This window comes from Lottia gigantea (genome assembly GCF_000327385.1).
Source record: "Lottia gigantea unplaced genomic scaffold LOTGIsca_58, whole genome shotgun sequence".
Classification (NCBI taxonomy): Eukaryota; Metazoa; Mollusca; class Gastropoda; family Lottiidae; genus Lottia; species Lottia gigantea.
In genome coordinates, this window is record NW_008709979.1 from 1,181,865 (window position 1) to 1,201,026 (window position 19,162).

At 32.6% G+C, this 19,162-nt stretch overlaps 4 protein-coding genes across 4 annotated transcripts; 3 read left to right on the top strand and 1 right to left on the bottom strand.

The window, feature by feature from the left end:
• Positions 1-3,418: 3,418 nt before the first annotated feature.
• On the top strand, positions 3,419-5,335 carry LOTGIDRAFT_75209 (hypothetical protein; the record flags this gene model as incomplete). The annotated part of the gene is made up of 4 exons (XM_009063440.1): positions 3,419-3,663; positions 4,209-4,376; positions 4,745-4,952; positions 5,228-5,335. Coding segments are annotated over 4 exons (729 nt in total), but the record flags the coding sequence as incomplete, so codon positions are not given.
• A 1,356-nt stretch (positions 5,336-6,691) lies between these two features.
• Positions 6,692-8,143, bottom strand: LOTGIDRAFT_194309 (hypothetical protein). The gene is made up of 3 exons (XM_009063524.1): positions 8,033-8,143; positions 7,604-7,731; positions 6,692-6,981 (listed from the first exon to the last, which is right to left on the bottom strand). The coding sequence occupies exons 1-3, from the start codon at positions 8,089-8,091 to the stop codon at positions 6,941-6,943; spliced, it is 228 nt and encodes a 75-aa protein (XP_009061772.1). The 5' UTR covers positions 8,092-8,143; the 3' UTR covers positions 6,692-6,940.
• Positions 8,144-8,712: 569 nt separating this feature from the next.
• Positions 8,713-11,517, top strand: LOTGIDRAFT_127737 (hypothetical protein; the record flags this gene model as incomplete). Its single annotated transcript, XM_009063525.1, has 6 exons — positions 8,713-8,815; positions 9,280-9,419; positions 9,821-9,898; positions 10,218-10,367; positions 10,726-10,842; positions 11,380-11,517. 6 exons carry the CDS (start codon positions 8,713-8,715, stop codon positions 11,515-11,517), a joined length of 726 nt encoding a protein of 241 aa, XP_009061773.1.
• Positions 11,518-16,990: 5,473 nt separating this feature from the next.
• On the top strand, positions 16,991-17,164 carry LOTGIDRAFT_127540 (hypothetical protein; the record flags this gene model as incomplete). The annotated part of the gene is made up of 1 exon (XM_009063526.1): positions 16,991-17,164. One exon carries the CDS (start codon positions 16,991-16,993, stop codon positions 17,162-17,164), a length of 174 nt encoding a protein of 57 aa, XP_009061774.1.
• Between the last annotated feature and the right edge of the window lie 1,998 nt (positions 17,165-19,162).

Here is a 19,162-nt window from a genome sequence, read left to right on the forward strand (position 1 = left end):
TTTGTTTATCCAGACTGTAGGCTACATATGTGGACATAATGATTGGTTAAAACTCTAAATTATATGCAATAAGAACATCATGATTAAGAATACATGATAATTCATTAGAAACACCAATTAATCAAATAGTTTGCTTAATTTGACACTAAATGAATGTTATATGGGTTATGCTATGCCATACTTGAACATTTCAGGCAATACATCGAGATATAAGAAAATATGGATATCTCTTTCTTTAAAGAGACACGATCACCATCTGTTTGACCAATCGTCTCAGAAACATAAATTCAGATACGTGAACATGCATGATTATCTGTGTTTAATAGTTAAAAAGACATCTTTTCTTGAGACTCTGCCATATATAGAAAAGATATACATATTGTGTTTTGAAGCTTATTTACATATATTCAAGACCTGAATCACCCCCCACCACTCCAAAATGGGGGACCATGGCCCTTAAAGTTATTACACTACTTCTTCTTGCAACTCTTCACATATATAGAATAACTAGTGCAATGTGACCTAAGAAAGGAAATAAGAAAATTTCAGAGAATAACTGATATTAATCACCATAAAACTGGAAGTCAATTTCATTTTGTAAAGGGATACAGATAGCCTAATATAAAACATAAAATTTAATGGTCAATCAAGGTCAATCTATTTAATCAAAGGGATAATTCTCAATCCATTCGAAACAAAAACAACTCAGATTCAATATTTTTCTATATTCTTATACTCCAAGACTGTATCAAACAAACATCAAAAGACTGTTTAATTTGTTAATTAACATCATTAATTTCTAAAATCGTTCAGTAATAATTTGCACTTTCTTTTTTTTCTGCCCAAAGGGTTTTGACAAATGTTTTTGATGGGGTGGCAGCACACGACCATTGTATTCAGCAGGCAACAACTGGTGAAATGGGGCTAATCTCCAACGTCCTTTCAAATATCTTCTCCACAATGTACATTGTCCATCATAGGTACTCATTCGTTTTTCAATGTTATGTTTGTTAATGACCTTCCAACCACTAAAATTAGTCCTTTTTCTTGTGTGTGTTCTCACTTGCTGAACTGTGCCACACCATACTTGCTGTAAAGTTTTATTTAAAGATGCTGGTACCTTCCTATCTAGAATTGCTGATTGTTGTTTAGCGCTAATATTGGATAGTGTTGAAAATTGTGAACATTTGACTGGTAAAATCTGTGTAAAGGGTCTGAAAAGTAAAACAAACGTTTACAATCGGAGATAAAACTGAATGCTTTGGTGAACTGGTGCAATACCTTCTATAGCCTGGAACCCTTCTGGTCTGGCACTAGATAGATCAAGACATAGCACTGTACTGTATACTGTTCTATGATCAAGATGACTTATTTGGTAGAAACAAGTTTTGAGAGTGTAGGCCTTCTAATTGCACCATCTTCTGATTTCCTGTCTAACAAATATGTATATCTTGACATGACATTAAAATGGTGCAAATTTGCAAAATAATAAAAGCAACAGATCTAGCTAACCTCAAAAGAGACTTGATACATGTTTTGAGAATCATGTTCACCAACTAGGCCGGAAGTATCTAGCGTAATAATATGAAGTTTGCCATAAAATCATTCAAATTGACATTTTGTTTTCAATTAAATCATCGGCCAGAGACAGTGCGCTGTGGATACACCGATTTGATGAAATATTGATATTTATTTAACAGGAAACGAAATCGGGCTAATTTCTAATGTGAGACTTTCATCATTTACTGACATTTTCTGAAAATGTAAAAAAAAAAAATACCTTTGTCCTAAAATATTTATCTGGTCAGAAATTGTATTATAAACATCAATTTATACCATTGGCTTCGGTTTTTTATTATGTACACGATCTCCACATTATTTTTTGCTATGTGCGCAGCCAGCTAATAACAACAAATGGACCACTGGCCTGAATTCAAGATTCAATTTCGTCTCAATAAAGAGTTTCAATTTTATTTTGGGGTTTCCAGTCTATTTCTGCTTTAGGATTATGACTGTTTGCATTTACTTTGAAATGTTACAAGTATTTCTGAGTGAAACCTCTGTTGTTTTGCTTTAATGGAATTCTGTGACTAGAACTATTTCATTAGTGGATGTTTCCGGAAATTGTGAAACGACGTTGTTTACATAGACAACTCAAGAGGTAAACACCTCTATCGAATTTCTTGAATTGGGAAACCAATTACAAAAAACGGCACTTAACCTGCAAGTATTTATTCAAATAAATAAAGGCCATGGGTTTTTACTTTTTATTGACTGAAAGTTGTTGAGTTGACGTGCAGGGACATGCCCAACAACGTTCTATAATAGGCCTACGTTTATAGACGTCTATAACTTATAACTACTAAACTAGCCTATTTGTTCTTGTTTTTGATATTTTATATACAGTCTCTGCAAGAATGCAAGTTGGTTGGATCACATTTTGCCCATGATTGTTTATGATAGCATAGTGTAATAAGGCTTACATAAATTCACAAGTGTCTACGGAATGATTATAGTGGCCTATGGTAAATGATTAATACAAACTATATTGAGGGTAGGCCTAAGCCTAGCATATGATCTGTTTTAAAAAAAACAAGAAAGAATGATGTAAAAAAAATCCTTTTTAGATTGAAAGAGCAACGTAAGCCATGTTTTAACAAGATGAACCTCATGGCCAAAGCCACAACACATTCTATTAGCCAATTATCAGGATCTTGAGTTGTCTCATTCAAACTCATTGAAGTCGTCATAAGACCATTTCCAACCATGTTTTGATCATCTCTGTTACCTGTTAACTTGGCTATATAAGCTGACATTGTAAATAATTAAGTAAGGTTTAGCCTAAATAAGATTTTGTCTTTGTCACTTTTGTAGAGTAATGGCAATAACAACTGATATTTAATGGTAAAAAGATGGTGGTAATGTTCCAAATATGTCGGGATGTTGTTACAGTTCTAAACAAGTCAGCCCAGCACCATGGGATAGTATCAATAATCATTTGGTAGAAATTCGACCAAAACGACTTTTACACATCAAACACATCAATCCTAGACCGAGAGATGAACAGTTTGCTAAAGAACTGCAAACGTTTCTTCAGTATAGGAAGAAGGGTGTTGGTTCAGAGGGACCAATGATGATACCCAAAAAACCACTAAAAGTATCACTGGATCAGAATCCAATCCATTCTAACAGTTCATCTAATACTCAACCTGGAGTGCCATTAATAAATAAAAACTTTCTAGATTTAAAGACTAGAGATCAAACACCAGATTCCATCTATTCAACAACTGAAGACAGGAAAACATTGATCTCATCCTCAGGAATAGATGTCTCAGTTCATTCACCCATAGAACTAGCTGATCACAACAAACCTAATAAACTATCCACAACAGTCAACCCATCCTCTTCACAACGACAAGATAACAACTCAGTTTTATTCTTTATTCATGGTGTTGGTGGCTCATCAGATATTTGGAAATCTCAGATTGACTATTTTAGAAAATTGGGATATGAAATCGTTGCTCCCGATTTAATAGGACATGGTTTGAGTTGTGCACCAAAAGATTTAAAGAGTTATCATTTTGACCAGATTGCTGCTGATATAGAAGAGATTTTTGATAAATATTGTAAAAGAAACAATGTTGTTATTGGACATTCCTATGGGTATGTTGATTTTTGTATAACATTTATTTATGTCTTAATAGATCTCATGAAAGTATACAAATATTGGTAAGATTGCTGACAAGTTCTATATTCGAGTAAGGCATTTGCCGTTGACTTGGCAATTGTGAGACAAAATTCACCTGACAACTGAGAATGCAGTTTTGATTGGATTTTGCTTATTTATTTTACTGAGATTATGTGTTAGGGTGATATGAGAAAAAAATTCACATAAAAAGCATTCGTTGATAATTAATTCATGAGTTATTTCCCTTAAAATAGCATCTTAACGGAATATGTTTCAAAATTGACTTGTATATAGAAGACAATTTTGTAGTGGACATAGCATTAGCTGCTGTGTAGTGCGATAGCCTTAGTACAGGCAACCATTCATTCAGTTTGCTCTGCATTCATCATCATAATGTTCAACTCTCAAAACATATTATATTTTTACTCAGTTATCCCCCTATCACAACTTCAAATATTCTTGGAAATATTTCAAAAACTGACCAATGAAATCTAATTGTTGCTCATTCTTATATTTTCAGATGTTCCTTTGCAGCATTTTTAGCCCGAAACAGAACGCGGAGAGTCACTAAGTTGGTAATGATAAGTGGTGGAGGACCAATACCTCTAGCACCCCAAACTAATGTATTTTCTCTACCAGTCTCAATATTATCCTGTCTCAGACCATGTGTTCAGTGTAAATATGAAAGGTGATATTTTGATAACAAAAAGCCACTATAAAAAGCTATGAAATAAATTTTGATGGAAAATAGTCATGATTGGTTATGAAGAAATATATCGAGAAAATGAGTACATACTCCCTTTTTTGAGGGAGCAGTCAGTTGTATGCATTTTCTTGGTTCTAGTCAATCATCTTTCTTCATAATTCCAGTCAATCCAGCTGTGTAGGTCAGATAAACTGGAAAAAGTCCATGTAATTGGTTAGACCAAGAAACAGCTGGAAAAAAATCCTCAAGATTTTATCCCTGTAAAATCTGGTTGTTTTTTTTTTTGCTCTTTAGAATACATGTTTCAGTATTAATTAATTTTATTAATAAAAGTAACATTTTATTTATAGGAGCGCATTTAGTCAATCAAAGAAACCAGATAAATTATCATATGAAGCATTTTCAATACCAACTTATGTTTTAAGTAATATAATGAAAGGTCAGATTTGGTCAGATGGTGATGAGTTTTATCACAACTGGATAGTTAGTCCTACTTTGTTAATTTATGGTCAACAAGACAAACTGATTACATTGAGGGAAGAAGAAAGGATGAGAGAGGTACGCTTTAAAGAGGAAATTTTTGCTAAATTATTTTTGGCTGTCTTCTTTAGCCAATTTACTTGCATTTTGAATAAGTTCATAAGCAATCTGGCATGCATTTAGTCAGTTCTCTTTGTCCAGGATTGACTTACCATCAGAGCTGAATAAAATAAATAAATAAATAGCTAGAAATATTAAAACAGAACTTAAAAAACATGTTTTTTGTTACTCGCTGTGGGATTTTCAGGCTATAATATTTGTTTAAATTTAGACCAATTTAAATATATTTTCAGGCTATATATAACTGTGAGTTGCAAGTTTTACCAGAAGCAGGACACATGGTGATGTTGGAAGAACCAGAAACTGTTAATAAACTTCTCCACGAATTTCTATTGCAAGATTTTAGATTGGAAGGCAATTTAACCGAGATTAAGAATGAAATTCAGGAGAGAAGTAAGAGTAGATCATCAATACGGTCTACCAAATCAGTCAAAAGCATACCTGACTTGTAAATTTGAATTCCAAAGGAGCTCAACTCAGATTTGATTTGCACGTCTGTTTCTAGCATCTACTTATTCACTGCACCTTGCATTAGTTAAAGGAATACTATTAGCTATTTATGTGTGCCATTGTAAAGGTTAAGTATGTCATCTGTATGGAGAAAACAAGAGATTAGAGGGACAGGTGTATCGTATCTAGGGAATTAATAATGTTCACAGCTTACATTCTAAGCTTCAAATCCAAGTGTATCCATAATTATCTATGTTTGAAAGATATTTTTACAGTAGTAGTACTGAAGACTATTTAAATATATTTAAGGTCAAAATCAACCTCCGAAAATGCCATCCTGTTCCTTTAAAGGAAAATGAAGTTAAAATCTAATATTTCAAACTATGATTATGATTATACAACAATTGGCATACATGAATAAAGTGGTTGGATCATGAGATGGCAAAGACTGACATCACTAGGTGTCTGTTAAAGAGTAAGCCTTGTCTGCACTGTAACTAATAAGATTTCATATCACTGTTGAATCAATTTCTCATGTTTATTTACTTTGAATGTCAATGCAATGTGGATAGAGAACATCATAATCTCATTCTTGTTGAGGAGACTGTTCAGAATTCAGTCAAGCCTCAGCCAATGATTTGCAGAATTAAATTTACTGATTGTTTATCTACGTTTGTTCAATATATTGTTTTGTGTAATTATCTGTGATCACATCTATATTTTTTTTATGATTCACAATTGTTATTGTTGAGAGAATATATAATTTTCTAAAAAAGTTTTCATTTTTCAATGATTAAAAAAACACCAATTATAGTCCTCGAAGGATAAATGCATTTACATCTAGAGAGTTGAAAAGACATGGTTATTTCCATCTTAATGTATTTATATCAATGTAGAGTTTACCAGATTTAAGCCCCTTTTACTCCAGGCTGAGAGGTATTATTTACATTCCAATAATCAAGTGCTATATAAGAAGTTATTAAATTGTTATGTACTGTGTTATGAAAAAGTTCACATTAATCTATTGAATTGGATCTCAGAAAGCTTGACTGTTTACATGACCCAAATTCAACCATTCCATTGATATATGCACAGGGTTATTCAATCCACTACATGTATATCTGTAGAGTTAACTAGAAATAATATTATATATAAACTGCTATTTCAATCAAATAATCATTCAAGTTTGATCTACCAGCCACAGTGTGAAGATCGAAAGTGCTCAATAAAAAGATGTACTACACAAAAATACCTTAAAACCCATTTAATCTTTATTTAAATGTAAATGATTTAAACCTGAAGCATTCACATACATTATCATTCATAACAATTGAAGACAAATAAGAGAAAAAAAAATAATGGACAGAAAATTAAAGACAAGAAATGAAAAACACATAGAACTAAAATGGTCACAATTCACTGAGTCACTATAAGATGATTTACACTATTCACAATAGTTTTTGAAAGACAATCGGAGCCAACTACTACATCGTCAGTTAGCAGGTTACTTTTCTTCTAAATAACAGTATGTGAGGCTCTGAAATAAAAAGAAATATCACAAGTAAGAGGCTATGCACAAAAGATCAAGTTTGGCAATGAAAAAAAAAGCTAATCAGAAAATATTACTCATTCACAGAAACTAGTCGTAATATCTAATTTCTATGCCGCAGATCCAGTGAAGAGTTCATTGTTTCATAAGAAAAGGAGGCAAAAAACTAAGTCAATGAAGCGACAAAACGGTGTTGCATACAGAGCACTTTATGTGTATATTCACAACACGCCAATTTCCTTCTTCCACCTCAGGGTAAACAATGTTGATTTTACATGGTAGTCTTCTATGGCAAGCAAAGAAAAAGGGATAATATATAGCATGTCCTACATTGACAGTTCTATGTAGTAAACCCTTCGTGCCATGACGTTTAATCGACGTTGATCATCCAGAGGCAGAAATAGGGAACTAGGCTAGCGTGTTGAGCATGCTCACTTAATACACATGTAAACTGGGACTGGAGGACATAAGAATTTCAAGTACCGGTTATGTATGATCTCATTCTAGATTGTAAGTTTCAAGCTTGACCAAGCCTAGGCCTAAAAGGTAAAATTGCTAAAAATCAGCATTAGATTTGGAAGCTTGAAAAAGAACATGACAATGAACATACCAGGTTCATGTTTCATATAGTGAATCCAACCATGACTCTGCTGTACACCAATACTTCTCCACTCAGCCTCTGACATCAAATGATTTTTTGGCACCATTTTGGCAACATCTTTGGGCAGCATAACGTGTCTACAAAGAGAAAAAAATTATGTCTACTTTAGCCTCTTTACTGTATTAATTGATCATTGACCAGACAAAAAAGATAAAATAAAAAATTGGAAAATCATTTTTATGGTAGATTTAGGATGACACTCTCCAACGTCGATTTTTTTTCCGACTGATAAGCCTACATTCATAATTCATATTATCCGCCTTGACAAATCATGCTTTGACAAGTTCTTTTTCTTCCTTCGCCAATTCCAAATAGGCCCTAGTTGTTTCAAATTCTTGAAATGCGAGAATCAATTCCTTGTTTAAATCATGCACTCACCTATATTCGAATTCCTCGTCGAAATATTTATCAGAGTAGTAAATTTGCCTTGTCGACATGATTGCCTTTTCTCGTTTGTTCAACTTCGACCATACCACAAGAGGAATCTTTAAACTGCCCTCGCTTTCGACCAGAGTCAAAGGTTTAAAAATGAGAAACTATCATTTCATTGGACAACAATCAGGGACGTCACACGCACCTGCTCTTTTTATTGGCTAAATGGAAATTTGTTTATTCCTTTATATTTCTTAACTTTTTTTAATATACCGAAATATTATAATCATTTCGAAAAATCTATCTTGGATTAAACATCTAATAATAGATGTTAAGATTTAAGAAATTTCAAAAGAACTCTTAAAACGAATATTGAAAACATGGCCGAATGTTTACACAGGTTTCGTACAAATTTATAAAAAACAATTCAAAACCGAATCATTGGATTCATCCGAAATCATTCGTTTATTTCATTTCATTATTATGATCGTGTTATGCCTTTAAAGTAGTAATAGTATTTTTCTGAAATCCATATTTGTAGGTTATCAAAAAGATTTAAATCATATATCAAATTCAAGTCACGCATTAAAAATTTATTCGACTTGACTGTTTTGGACTTCAATGGCCGATTGGAAATCTTACTTTCATTTTTTCAATAGCGGGAAATCAATATTTATAAACCTAAAATGACACAATTAAACTCAAGTCACAGACGGTTTCTTCAATCCTTTATGTCAAGATCAGTTTTAGATGCTAAAGATGTCAAGCACTTATATAAAAATGAATGTGGTGGTAAGTAAATGTAAAAAAAGGAAACATTTATTTTGTGAGTTTGGTGAGATGATGGCAGAAGAAAAGTGTATTCTTGTTTTATTTTATATTATTACAAACTCACTGTTAGACTCACCATAGACATAAGACAACACTATGGATTTGATCAGTGTTAATGGTCAATGATCAGTTTTATTGTGTGATTGATGAATTATAATATAAAACTTTTATATTATTATTCATCAATCTCAAAAATAGGTTGTTGTTCTTGCTGAAGTTTATTAAAATAGGAAACAATATCGAATTATTAACACTGGATGAACTTTGACTTAACTAAAGCCAGAGACATGTTGTTTTACCAGAGGGCAGCAGATTGAGTCCAATATCTCAGATCTGTATCAATGTACGTTTGAAAAAGAAGTCAATTATTTAGAAGCCTAGATCTATACCAGTATCTTATTAGTTACGATTATTTATTACAGAGGTATACAGTTCTGTTGAAGAAGAAAGCAGGCGTAATTTTACTGAATTTGTAATTACGGTCAATAATAGCATAAAACCTTTCCATATGGAAATTAAGAAGGGTTTTAGTGAAGAAGATGGAACTAACTATTACTGCTTGGTGAGTCATATCTCTAAAATGTAGAAATATGTTGTTGGTAACATCGGTATGTGAAATATTTATTTAACTATTTTACATTTTAAAATTACAGCTATTGGGATACAAATCAGGATCCCCTTTATAAATTTAGACATGGAGTAAAGTATGTGTTTATTCCACCCATACAGGATGTTGAATAAATTAATTGTTCCCATTGTTAATATAAGACACAGGGTATAGTTACAACAGCCTTAATTTGAAATAAATTTTCTATAGTTACCATACAGTTTTTGTCACACCATCCTACCATTCATTATACTTAAAATCACTTTCCTCAAAAATCCTGCTGATGATTTAGCCCGAAGTTCATGCCTGCAGCAACACCTCATTAATGCGGTGCTTATATCTTTGTACAATTGTAGGTGAGTACAAGTGATACGGGTATAACAAAATTGGCTTCAGAATACACACCAACAGAACTGGAATATTATAAGAAATTGGTAAGAAAGCTTAATATTAAAGTTATACCATTCTTTCTGTTATTAATCATATTCTGATCATTACTTTACAAACATTTTAAATAACACCAGGTAAGAAGAGTATGATATTGCTTTTAGTTAGCCCAAGACTTTCAACAGAATCTAGCCCTTTAGATAGGAGATAAATATTTCCAATCTTTGAAGAAACAAATAATAGTTGAAAAACATATGTGTTCGATCCTTTTTGCTATTGAATGTTTATCAAAATGCAATGAGATGTAATTTCAAAGGTTTTGTAGCCTTTTAAATAATTCAAAAAATGTTTTTTATTACTTTGCAGATAGAGACCATAGTAGAAACAGAAGAAGGATATATTGGGTCCATGGAAGCTTTGAATCTTGTGGAACATTTAACAAAAACAAAAAAGATGACCAAAACTGATGCAGAGAATTTGTTACAGAGACTACAAGAAAGTAAATGGGTTACAGTTGTGAGTACAATTTATATCATTTATAATTACATGAATTTATAACTTCTGGTATAAGGGCTTAATTGGCATTCTTGTTATTTGTCTATGGTGTTAAAATGAAAAGCTAGATGTTTTGTTGTCTGGTTTTCTCAGTCTTACTACATTCACCTGTATCATCTGACAAAATTATTTTTTTATATAATGTTCAGCCATATTTTGATCCGTTTCTGTCAAAAAACAAAAACAAAAACGCTAATATACAAGTGGGCAAACATAACAAAAAACTTGCAGCGCAGCCTAAAGTTTTGAAGAATATAAAGGCCTACAAACATTATCATACTAATAATATAATGTAAAAAACTCTGTGTTTTCATTGTAGAAAAATGGTGAAATATCTTTATCAACAAGAACTATATTAGAATTAGAAATGTACATAAAAGATACATATCCTGAAATTACCAAGCTTTGTGAAATATGTAAAAAATTATGTATTAAGGTACTTTTTATACGCCGACATTAAATGGGGGTCATATATTGCCGTCACCTATGTCCGGCAGTCCGTCCTTCGGTCCATCCACAATTGCTTGTAAACACTCTAGAAGGCACAATTCTTGCAGATTATTATGAAACTTTGCATGAGTGTTTGTTATCACCCAAGGATAAACCCTATTGAAAGTCAGAAAAATTGAAAAATATTTAGTATGAGTTATTGCCCTTGTTCTTGAAAACTCGTTCAATTTAATAACTCATACTCAATATTATTCAGTATTGCCTCAAAGAGTTCAAAAGAAGTGTATGTCTGTAGGTTGAATATATCATACTGGTGATTGTTACTGTACTGCCAAATATTTTTATTCAAAATCAAAGCTGCCAGTGGGCGCATATTACCTTACCAGTAATAGTTTTCCAACTTGTATATATTTCTCAAAATATAAATTTGAACAGACAATATTTAGCCATTGAAGATGATAAAATGCTAGTTATCTCCCTTCTATAGAAATGTGAAGAAATCCTTCATTATTTCTACTTCCAGGGCCAGTCTTGTGATGATTGTGGTGTCAAATTACACATCAGATGTGCAACCAATATATTTTCAAAACAAACTCAAAGAAAATGTCCAGGACAGAACTGTAATGCAGCTTGGGTACATGATATTATTACGAAAGGTTAGTGTATTATTTAGAGGAATACTATCATCTAAATTTTGCCTTAGCAGCACTAGTGCTCTTTTTGGATTCAGATTCTAAATATCTTAAGAATTTTTATATCACCATTAATAAAAAAGATCAGTATTAGTTGTTATTTTTTAAATAATAACCAAAAATGTTTCTTATCTTGGACAGATTTCTTTATTAGCATGATAATGTTTATCAAATTAAGATATAAGGTAATCCCTTTCCCTTATTATTCAGATGCTCCTGCTAGTCAGTTAACTCAACAAGAAAATGTTCCTAATAGTCAAACCAGAAAGAGAAAAGTTAGACATTGAGATGTATCTATCATATTGTAAATATTAAAAATATTATGTAAATTTTGATAAACTATAGTCAAACAAGGGATAATTATGTACATCTAGAGATGATTCATTGAAAGGATGGAGACACATAACTACAAGACCCAATATTCAACTCGTGCATAGCACAGTATATAGTCATACTCTGATTATCTGACAGCTCATAATCATTAAACTCTGATTAACTGACAGTTCTTTAATATCACACTCTGATTATTTGACTGCTCTATATTATCATACTCTGATAATCTCCTTATTATCATACTTTTAGTATCAGATAACTCAATATTATTATACTCTGATTATTTGACCGATCTATATTATCATACCCTGATAATCTGACAGGTCAATATATCAATATTCAGATTATCTGACAGGGCCATATTATCATACTCTGATTATCTGACAGAACCATTTTTTCATACACTGATAATCTGACAGGTCAATGTTATACACTGATAATTTAGTATTATCATACTCTGATTATCTGACAACTCAATATCATCATACACTGATAATCTGACAGCTTAATGTAATCATACCTTGATAATCTGACAGGTCAATATATCCATATTCTGAGTATCTGACAGCGCCATATTACCATACTCTGATTATCTGACAGAGCCATACTATCATACACTGATAATCTGATAGGTCAATTTTATACACTGATAATCTAGTATTATCATACTCTGATAATCTGACCGCACCATAATTTCATACTTCGATTATCTGAGTTCTCACTATTTTCCCACTTATTATCTGACAGATCAACAATATCATAAACAGATAACAGATCAGTATTATCATACCGTGATTACCTAACAGCTCTTTGTTATCACTCTGATAATCTGACAGCCCAATGTAATCACACGTGATAATCTGACAGTTTCAACAATATCATTCTCTGATTATCTGACAGTTCTAGTAATATCTTACTTTGATAATCTAACAGCACAACATCATTATACTCTGACAATCTGACAGCACAATATCGTTATACTCTGATATACTTATGATAATCTGACAGCTCAATAGTATCATACTCCGATTATATAATCTGGCAATACAGATAGGTCATTAATGATGTCTACATTGATAGTTGGTTACTGGATGCTTATCGTCTCTAAAGCCAGTAATTACCATCATTTAACAAACCGACATGTAACATTGTAAAATCAGGGTAAAATCAACCCAGGGTTGAAAAGTTGAAGTCTCTTGACGACATATGCGGGGGTGTTTTTAGAAACCATCTGAGGTAACCATGCTGTTGATGACAATTGTCAAAATGTTGAGGGTGATACTAATGCTACTTTTAATAATTACAATTCAAACAGGGTATCTCAAGACTTGTTTGTTGTTGGATTTTTCAACAAACCACATTCAAGTTACAAAGACTAATAGTTTCAGCAGTAGAAACGACTGTTACATTAATTGCATGCACATAGAGTTATTAATTACTTAAGCTATCACTTTATTGCTGATCTGGCTTTTTTCACGAGCGATCAGTGGCTCCTGATTATTCAAAGTATATTGATGTTCAAATTCATCAAATAGATTTCATATCTTAACCACTCCAGCCGTGGTGGCTCTGTGAGTTAGACGCTTGCTCGTTAACCTGAAGGTCCAGGGTTCAATCCCGGCATAGGTCAAGATAATACCTTGATTTTTTAACCCGGTTTCACTTGATGCAGGGGAGAGGGGCTGATATGGAAAAAGCGTCTAGTCGTTCAGATGGGACAATAAACTGAACCCCCTGTGCACGTTAAAGATCCCTCGACAGTTGGAAATCGAAAAAGAGCAGGCTAATGCCGCTGTGCTGGCAAAATGTCCCTCATTGCACCCGGCATGGCGTTGCCCGTCTTCATTAACCCACATGGTGCAGAAATGTAGGATGTAAAACTCATTTCATTTAACCACTCCAGTACCTTCTTCGAAAAAGTAGTCCTCCGTTTAATTCCTATCGGATGTCAACAATGGACAATTAAGTGAACAACACTTGGGAGAAGAAAAATATCTGTGATATTAATAAGAATGTAGATAGCTCGGATCAATTTATTTCAAATTCATGTCTTTTGTAAAAAAGTGGCAAGTACAATTCTCATGAACGTCATGTCAAGTGTTACCATTTCCTCTAAATTCATTGCGGTAAATTTCTGCGCCGAAAACAATAAAATCAATAACATATCTCAAGATCTCTTGAAATATTAACAGGGTAAAACATTAAACGTCTAAGGCGCAGCCTGGATGTGAACCAACCTACTGTATCTTGGCTTAAAACCCCTTCACCCTTCAAACCACGAGGTTTCAATTTGTAAAAATGTTATTTGTACGAGATTAATTTTCAGGCCGCGGGGAAAGACTTATTTCTCGCTTTCAATTCTGTAAGGATTCTTCGGAACACAGTGGCTCATAGCCTTGACATTTATTCATTTACAAAATTTACTTTCATTACAAGTTTTTATACATAGAACATTCAAAGCCATAAAGTTGGGAATTTAACGATTGAAAGATTTGGTTTGTCTTTTAAGCTTAACTTTAATGCTTTATGAATGAACTTTCTGACATCACGAAGGCTGCATGCTGCTTAAATAAAAAAAAAAACAGCCGTAATGTCAATCAAAACGTTGAAAGAAAAACTTATTTTACTTTATATTTCTAATCTATACAGTATATCAGCATAAAGTTGCAGTCTCTGGCTGGTAAATGCTTGACAGTTTTCGGCTAGTGGCAATTTTATACCGACATTAATTTTCCAAATCATTTCAGCAAGAAAAGTAAACAAAGGACCGTAGTTTACAAGAATCACATCTAAGGTTAAGTTTATCTGGTTCTAGGACAAACCTCTTCGTAATCATCATGACGTTTGAAATAATGCGAAAATGGTATTTAAGAGATCACCAGACTTTCACATGCAAGCTGACTGATAAAAAACTACACTATTACCATTGAAGTATAAATTTGCAGTTCAATCGAATCATTGAAAATTTTAAACCTATCCATCATGGAAAGACGAAGTTTAATTTATCTTTCTACTCTCAATCATTTATTCAATGGCTTTACAAAAATTGTGTAATACAACTGAAAAACTCATACTGAGATATTCGTGCTTCATTATTTGAGAAACATTTTAGCTTTTAAAATTATTTCCTCCTTCAAGAGGACGAAATTTAATTGAAAGTTTTATCAAAAAGAGTGATGTAGATGTCAAACGTCTAGCTATTAATGCAGATAATTGGAAGAAATATAAGAAAGATATAGATTTTTTTCACTATGTTCCCTGCTATTTATTATCTTATCTTAAGAGACAGAGACGATAGTGTCTCTTGATGAAATTAAACATGTCGCCGGTGGGAGTAAAAAATAAAATAGATTCTTGCCAGTCTGTCGTATCTTTCTCCACACTTCTCCGGAGAATGTTAATAATATGAAAAGTTAATTGAGAAAGAAATATATTTCCCTGGATACTTTCTGACTGAAATGGCTGTTATTACTTGTTAATTATCAGTGTCAGTACTGTCTTCAACAACTTATATTTATCACCATTATACTCAGAAATTTACCAGAATTCAGAAATAGGTTGTTCCACACATTATGACGTCACAAATTATTTTCCAAATAGGAGAAAGCCAAAATTTGCTACTTTTTTATCCTTGAAATGAGGTCGAGCTGTGTGATCATCAGGGTTATCGTTCAGATGAAAAGTTAGCCTCTGATCGGGATCTTTTCTAAGGATAGAATTAGTGTCTGGAACTGTCCTATAACTCTTTTATTCTACACGGATTAATATTGAAGGAATACCGGAAATTGGATTAGAGCTTCATCTTAATCTGAAGTAGGAGTTTTGAAGATATATACATTCGATTATTTCAGTCTGTACATATATACCTTGCTCTATGTGTTATTTGTTTAGACTGAGCTGAGTTGAATTTTTTAGTGTGTCTTTTCGTGATTATCCGAAACGACAATTCAAAAATAGAGTTTATTGAAATAATGAGAAATGGAAATCTGATAAACTGAAGCTGACAGATTTTATCAACTAAAATAAGAACTACCGACCACTATTTTTTCATTGTAACCGTATATTGTGAACTAGCATTGTATGAGACCACATCTTCTGTTCTTGTTACATACAACAACGCAAAAAACTAAAAATCTTCCTTCTTTATAAGTATATTAACTTTTAACTATTTATTTAAAATTTGGAAGCCATAAAGGTAGTGAATGTATTGAAAATTACGAGTTTGAAACAAAACTGCACGTGTTCTATATGAGGTTACCCACCAAAAGTGGGTTTTGACATATATCATAATTATTCTACGAGAATATAAAACTTATTTAAGTTCCAACCAGCTGCTGAAACAAAACAAAAATCGTGATTCATTAATGTGCATGATCTTTCTTTGGAGCATCAATTTCATTTTTTTCTATTTAATGCGACAGGGAAAGTTAGTTAAAGTTAGGTATAATAATTGAATAATAGTAACTAAATGACACTGTCTTCGATATATGGCTTAATCAATTACATTTAATACATTTAACGTGATGGGCGGTATTTCTTTTTCAGTAAACAGTTCAATTTTAACTTTAAAAAGATAGCTTGGCGCACCATCACAAATCATCATATGTTATTTTTAGGTTTTTATTTTAACCCTTTCCTTCCATCTTAACCTGTTACCTAATACAACATTACTCTTTGTTCACATATACTGATATGAAGAATAACTATCTACAAGTGAAAAATCTTTTTCACATAGCCAACCTAAAGCGAGATAACACATTCCGGATAAATAATGTCACATTGACAACACAACCATCATCCAAGAGACAACACAATCTTCTACAAACTAAACATCACAGTTACCTGCACCAGGACAACCCAACGATCTACCATATTGGCATCACCATCATCTTTGATCAAGACAACGCAACCATCTGTCGCCAAGACAGCATAACACGTCTTCACTAAGGTATTATCATCTTTCTCCAAAACATTATTACTTTTACCAAGACAAAACAACCATACTTCACTGAGACATCACCAACATTTTTCACCAAGACAATACAACCATCCTTCACTGAGATATCAGCAACATTTTGCACCAAGACTACGCAACTTTCCTTCACTGAGATGAGATATCACCAACATTTTTCACCAATACAATACAACCACCCTTCACTGAGACATCACCAACATTTTTCACCAAGACAATACAACCATCCTTCTCTGAGACATCATCAACATTTTTCACCAAGACATTACAACCATCCATCAATGAGACATCACCAAGATTTTTCAACATGACAGCTCAACCATCCTTCACTGAGACATCACCAAGATTTTTCAGCAAGGCATCACAACCATCCTTCACTGAGATATCACCAACATTTTTCACCCAGACAACAGAACCACCGTTTACTGAGACATTGCCATCGTCCACCAAGACAGCACTACCATTCTACACAGAGAAATTACCATCTTTCACCAAGACAACATAACCATATACCAATGGCCAAAACAATCGCATACATCCAAAAATTTACTTTGTAATGTACGTTAGTACTATGCCTTTGAAATAATGTGGGGTACATACAAAACTGTAAACTCTGCTCAGTGGACACGCATAAAGTTTACAAACCATGATGCTGTACCCCCACTGGTGCCGCCACTGAGTCAATGACGTAAATGGTCACAGGGTACTGTATCAAAAATCAATCAAATAACCTATAGACTTGTACCACACGTTTCTTAATAAGCAGATTTAATTAGAAGGCCAATCATCGGAAATCAAATCATCGTATTGGTCTAATCTGATTCCCTCGTTGAAGGAATTGGTATTAGTAGGTTAAATGGTACTCGATGAAATTATTTGTCCAATCTCAACGTGGCAGTAATGATGCTAATATTTCTGAAGTGATTGGATATTGATTTAGTTGTAAATTAGATCATGTCGAAATCTCTATATTTTTGTATGATATTACTTGTCAAATTAGATATTCCGATCAATAGAGTATAAATCGGTAGAATTTCACTTGAGATATCAAATCAGATCAAATGGAGGAAAGCAATACCCAGAAGTATCGACAGGAAGACGTTACTCTTTTTTAAACACGAGAACAAACTATGCGACTGAACTTTGTTACATGGATGTGTTGATGGTATTTGTATCTCTATTTGTATCTTTTATACAGAAAAAAAGATAAAACTTGCCAATTGTCCCTGTTGACTTACAAAAGATGACTGATACAACCAACCTATCTTTTCATAGAAAATAGCTCCAGGATAAAGTGTCACCTTTCTTAAACCTCGTACAAAAATCTACGACATGAGCTGTTCTTTTCGAAAGCTCAAATTTTTGAATTTCGAATTTGATATTTTCTTTTTGACTCTATAAAAATACTTCTGAATTTATAAACATACTTTGTAATAACTTTTGACTTTGAAAATTAGTTAGTAAATTTTTATGCATCATAATGTTTCATGGAATCGAGGCCTGTGCCAAACTAGATTGACATATCTGCGTTCCCTACCACCGGCATTAAAGGATAAATTAACATTGTTTGAGACTGTGCATAATAATCATTCAACCCCAAAGCAGTTGAGGTCAGCTAGACATTCCCAAAGTTATATGACCAAATTCAAAATGATTTCAGCATCATCAGCATAAAGTAGTCACAGACATATTGAATTTCAAACACAAAAATTTTTTTTTTTGAAATTCAAAAATATTTTCACAAATTCAAAGATATTTTTACTAATTCGAAAGTATTTTTTACGAATTCAAAAATGTTCTGACAAATTTAAAAAGTACTTTTGCCAATTCAAAAGCAATTTTTTCAAATTCAAAAAGTAGGCTATTTCTTTCAAATTTAAAAAGTAGGCTATTTCTTTCAAATTTAAAAAGTAGGCTATTTCTTTCAAATTTAAAAAGTAGGCTATTTCTTTCAAATTTAAAAAGGAGGCTATTTCTTTCAAATTTAAAAAGGAGGCCATTTTTCCGTTTCAAAATCCAATTCAAAAGTATTTTTTCAAATTAGAAATTCAAAATTCAAAACCATTTCGTTCTAAGCCTTTTTGTGGCTTGTTAAATACTCATTGGTTAAGCAATTAACAATGAATTAGTATTCCGACGAAAGTTGATCTAGTTTCCTGTTTTCCTAACCACTAGAATTGAAATGTCTGGAGATCGTGCTATTCAAATGGCGTTACTTTCATGGGTAATATCAATTCCTTCTCAAAGAATAATTAACAATCGGATGTGAGATTTCCATTACGAAACGTGTTATGAGTATCAATTATAAA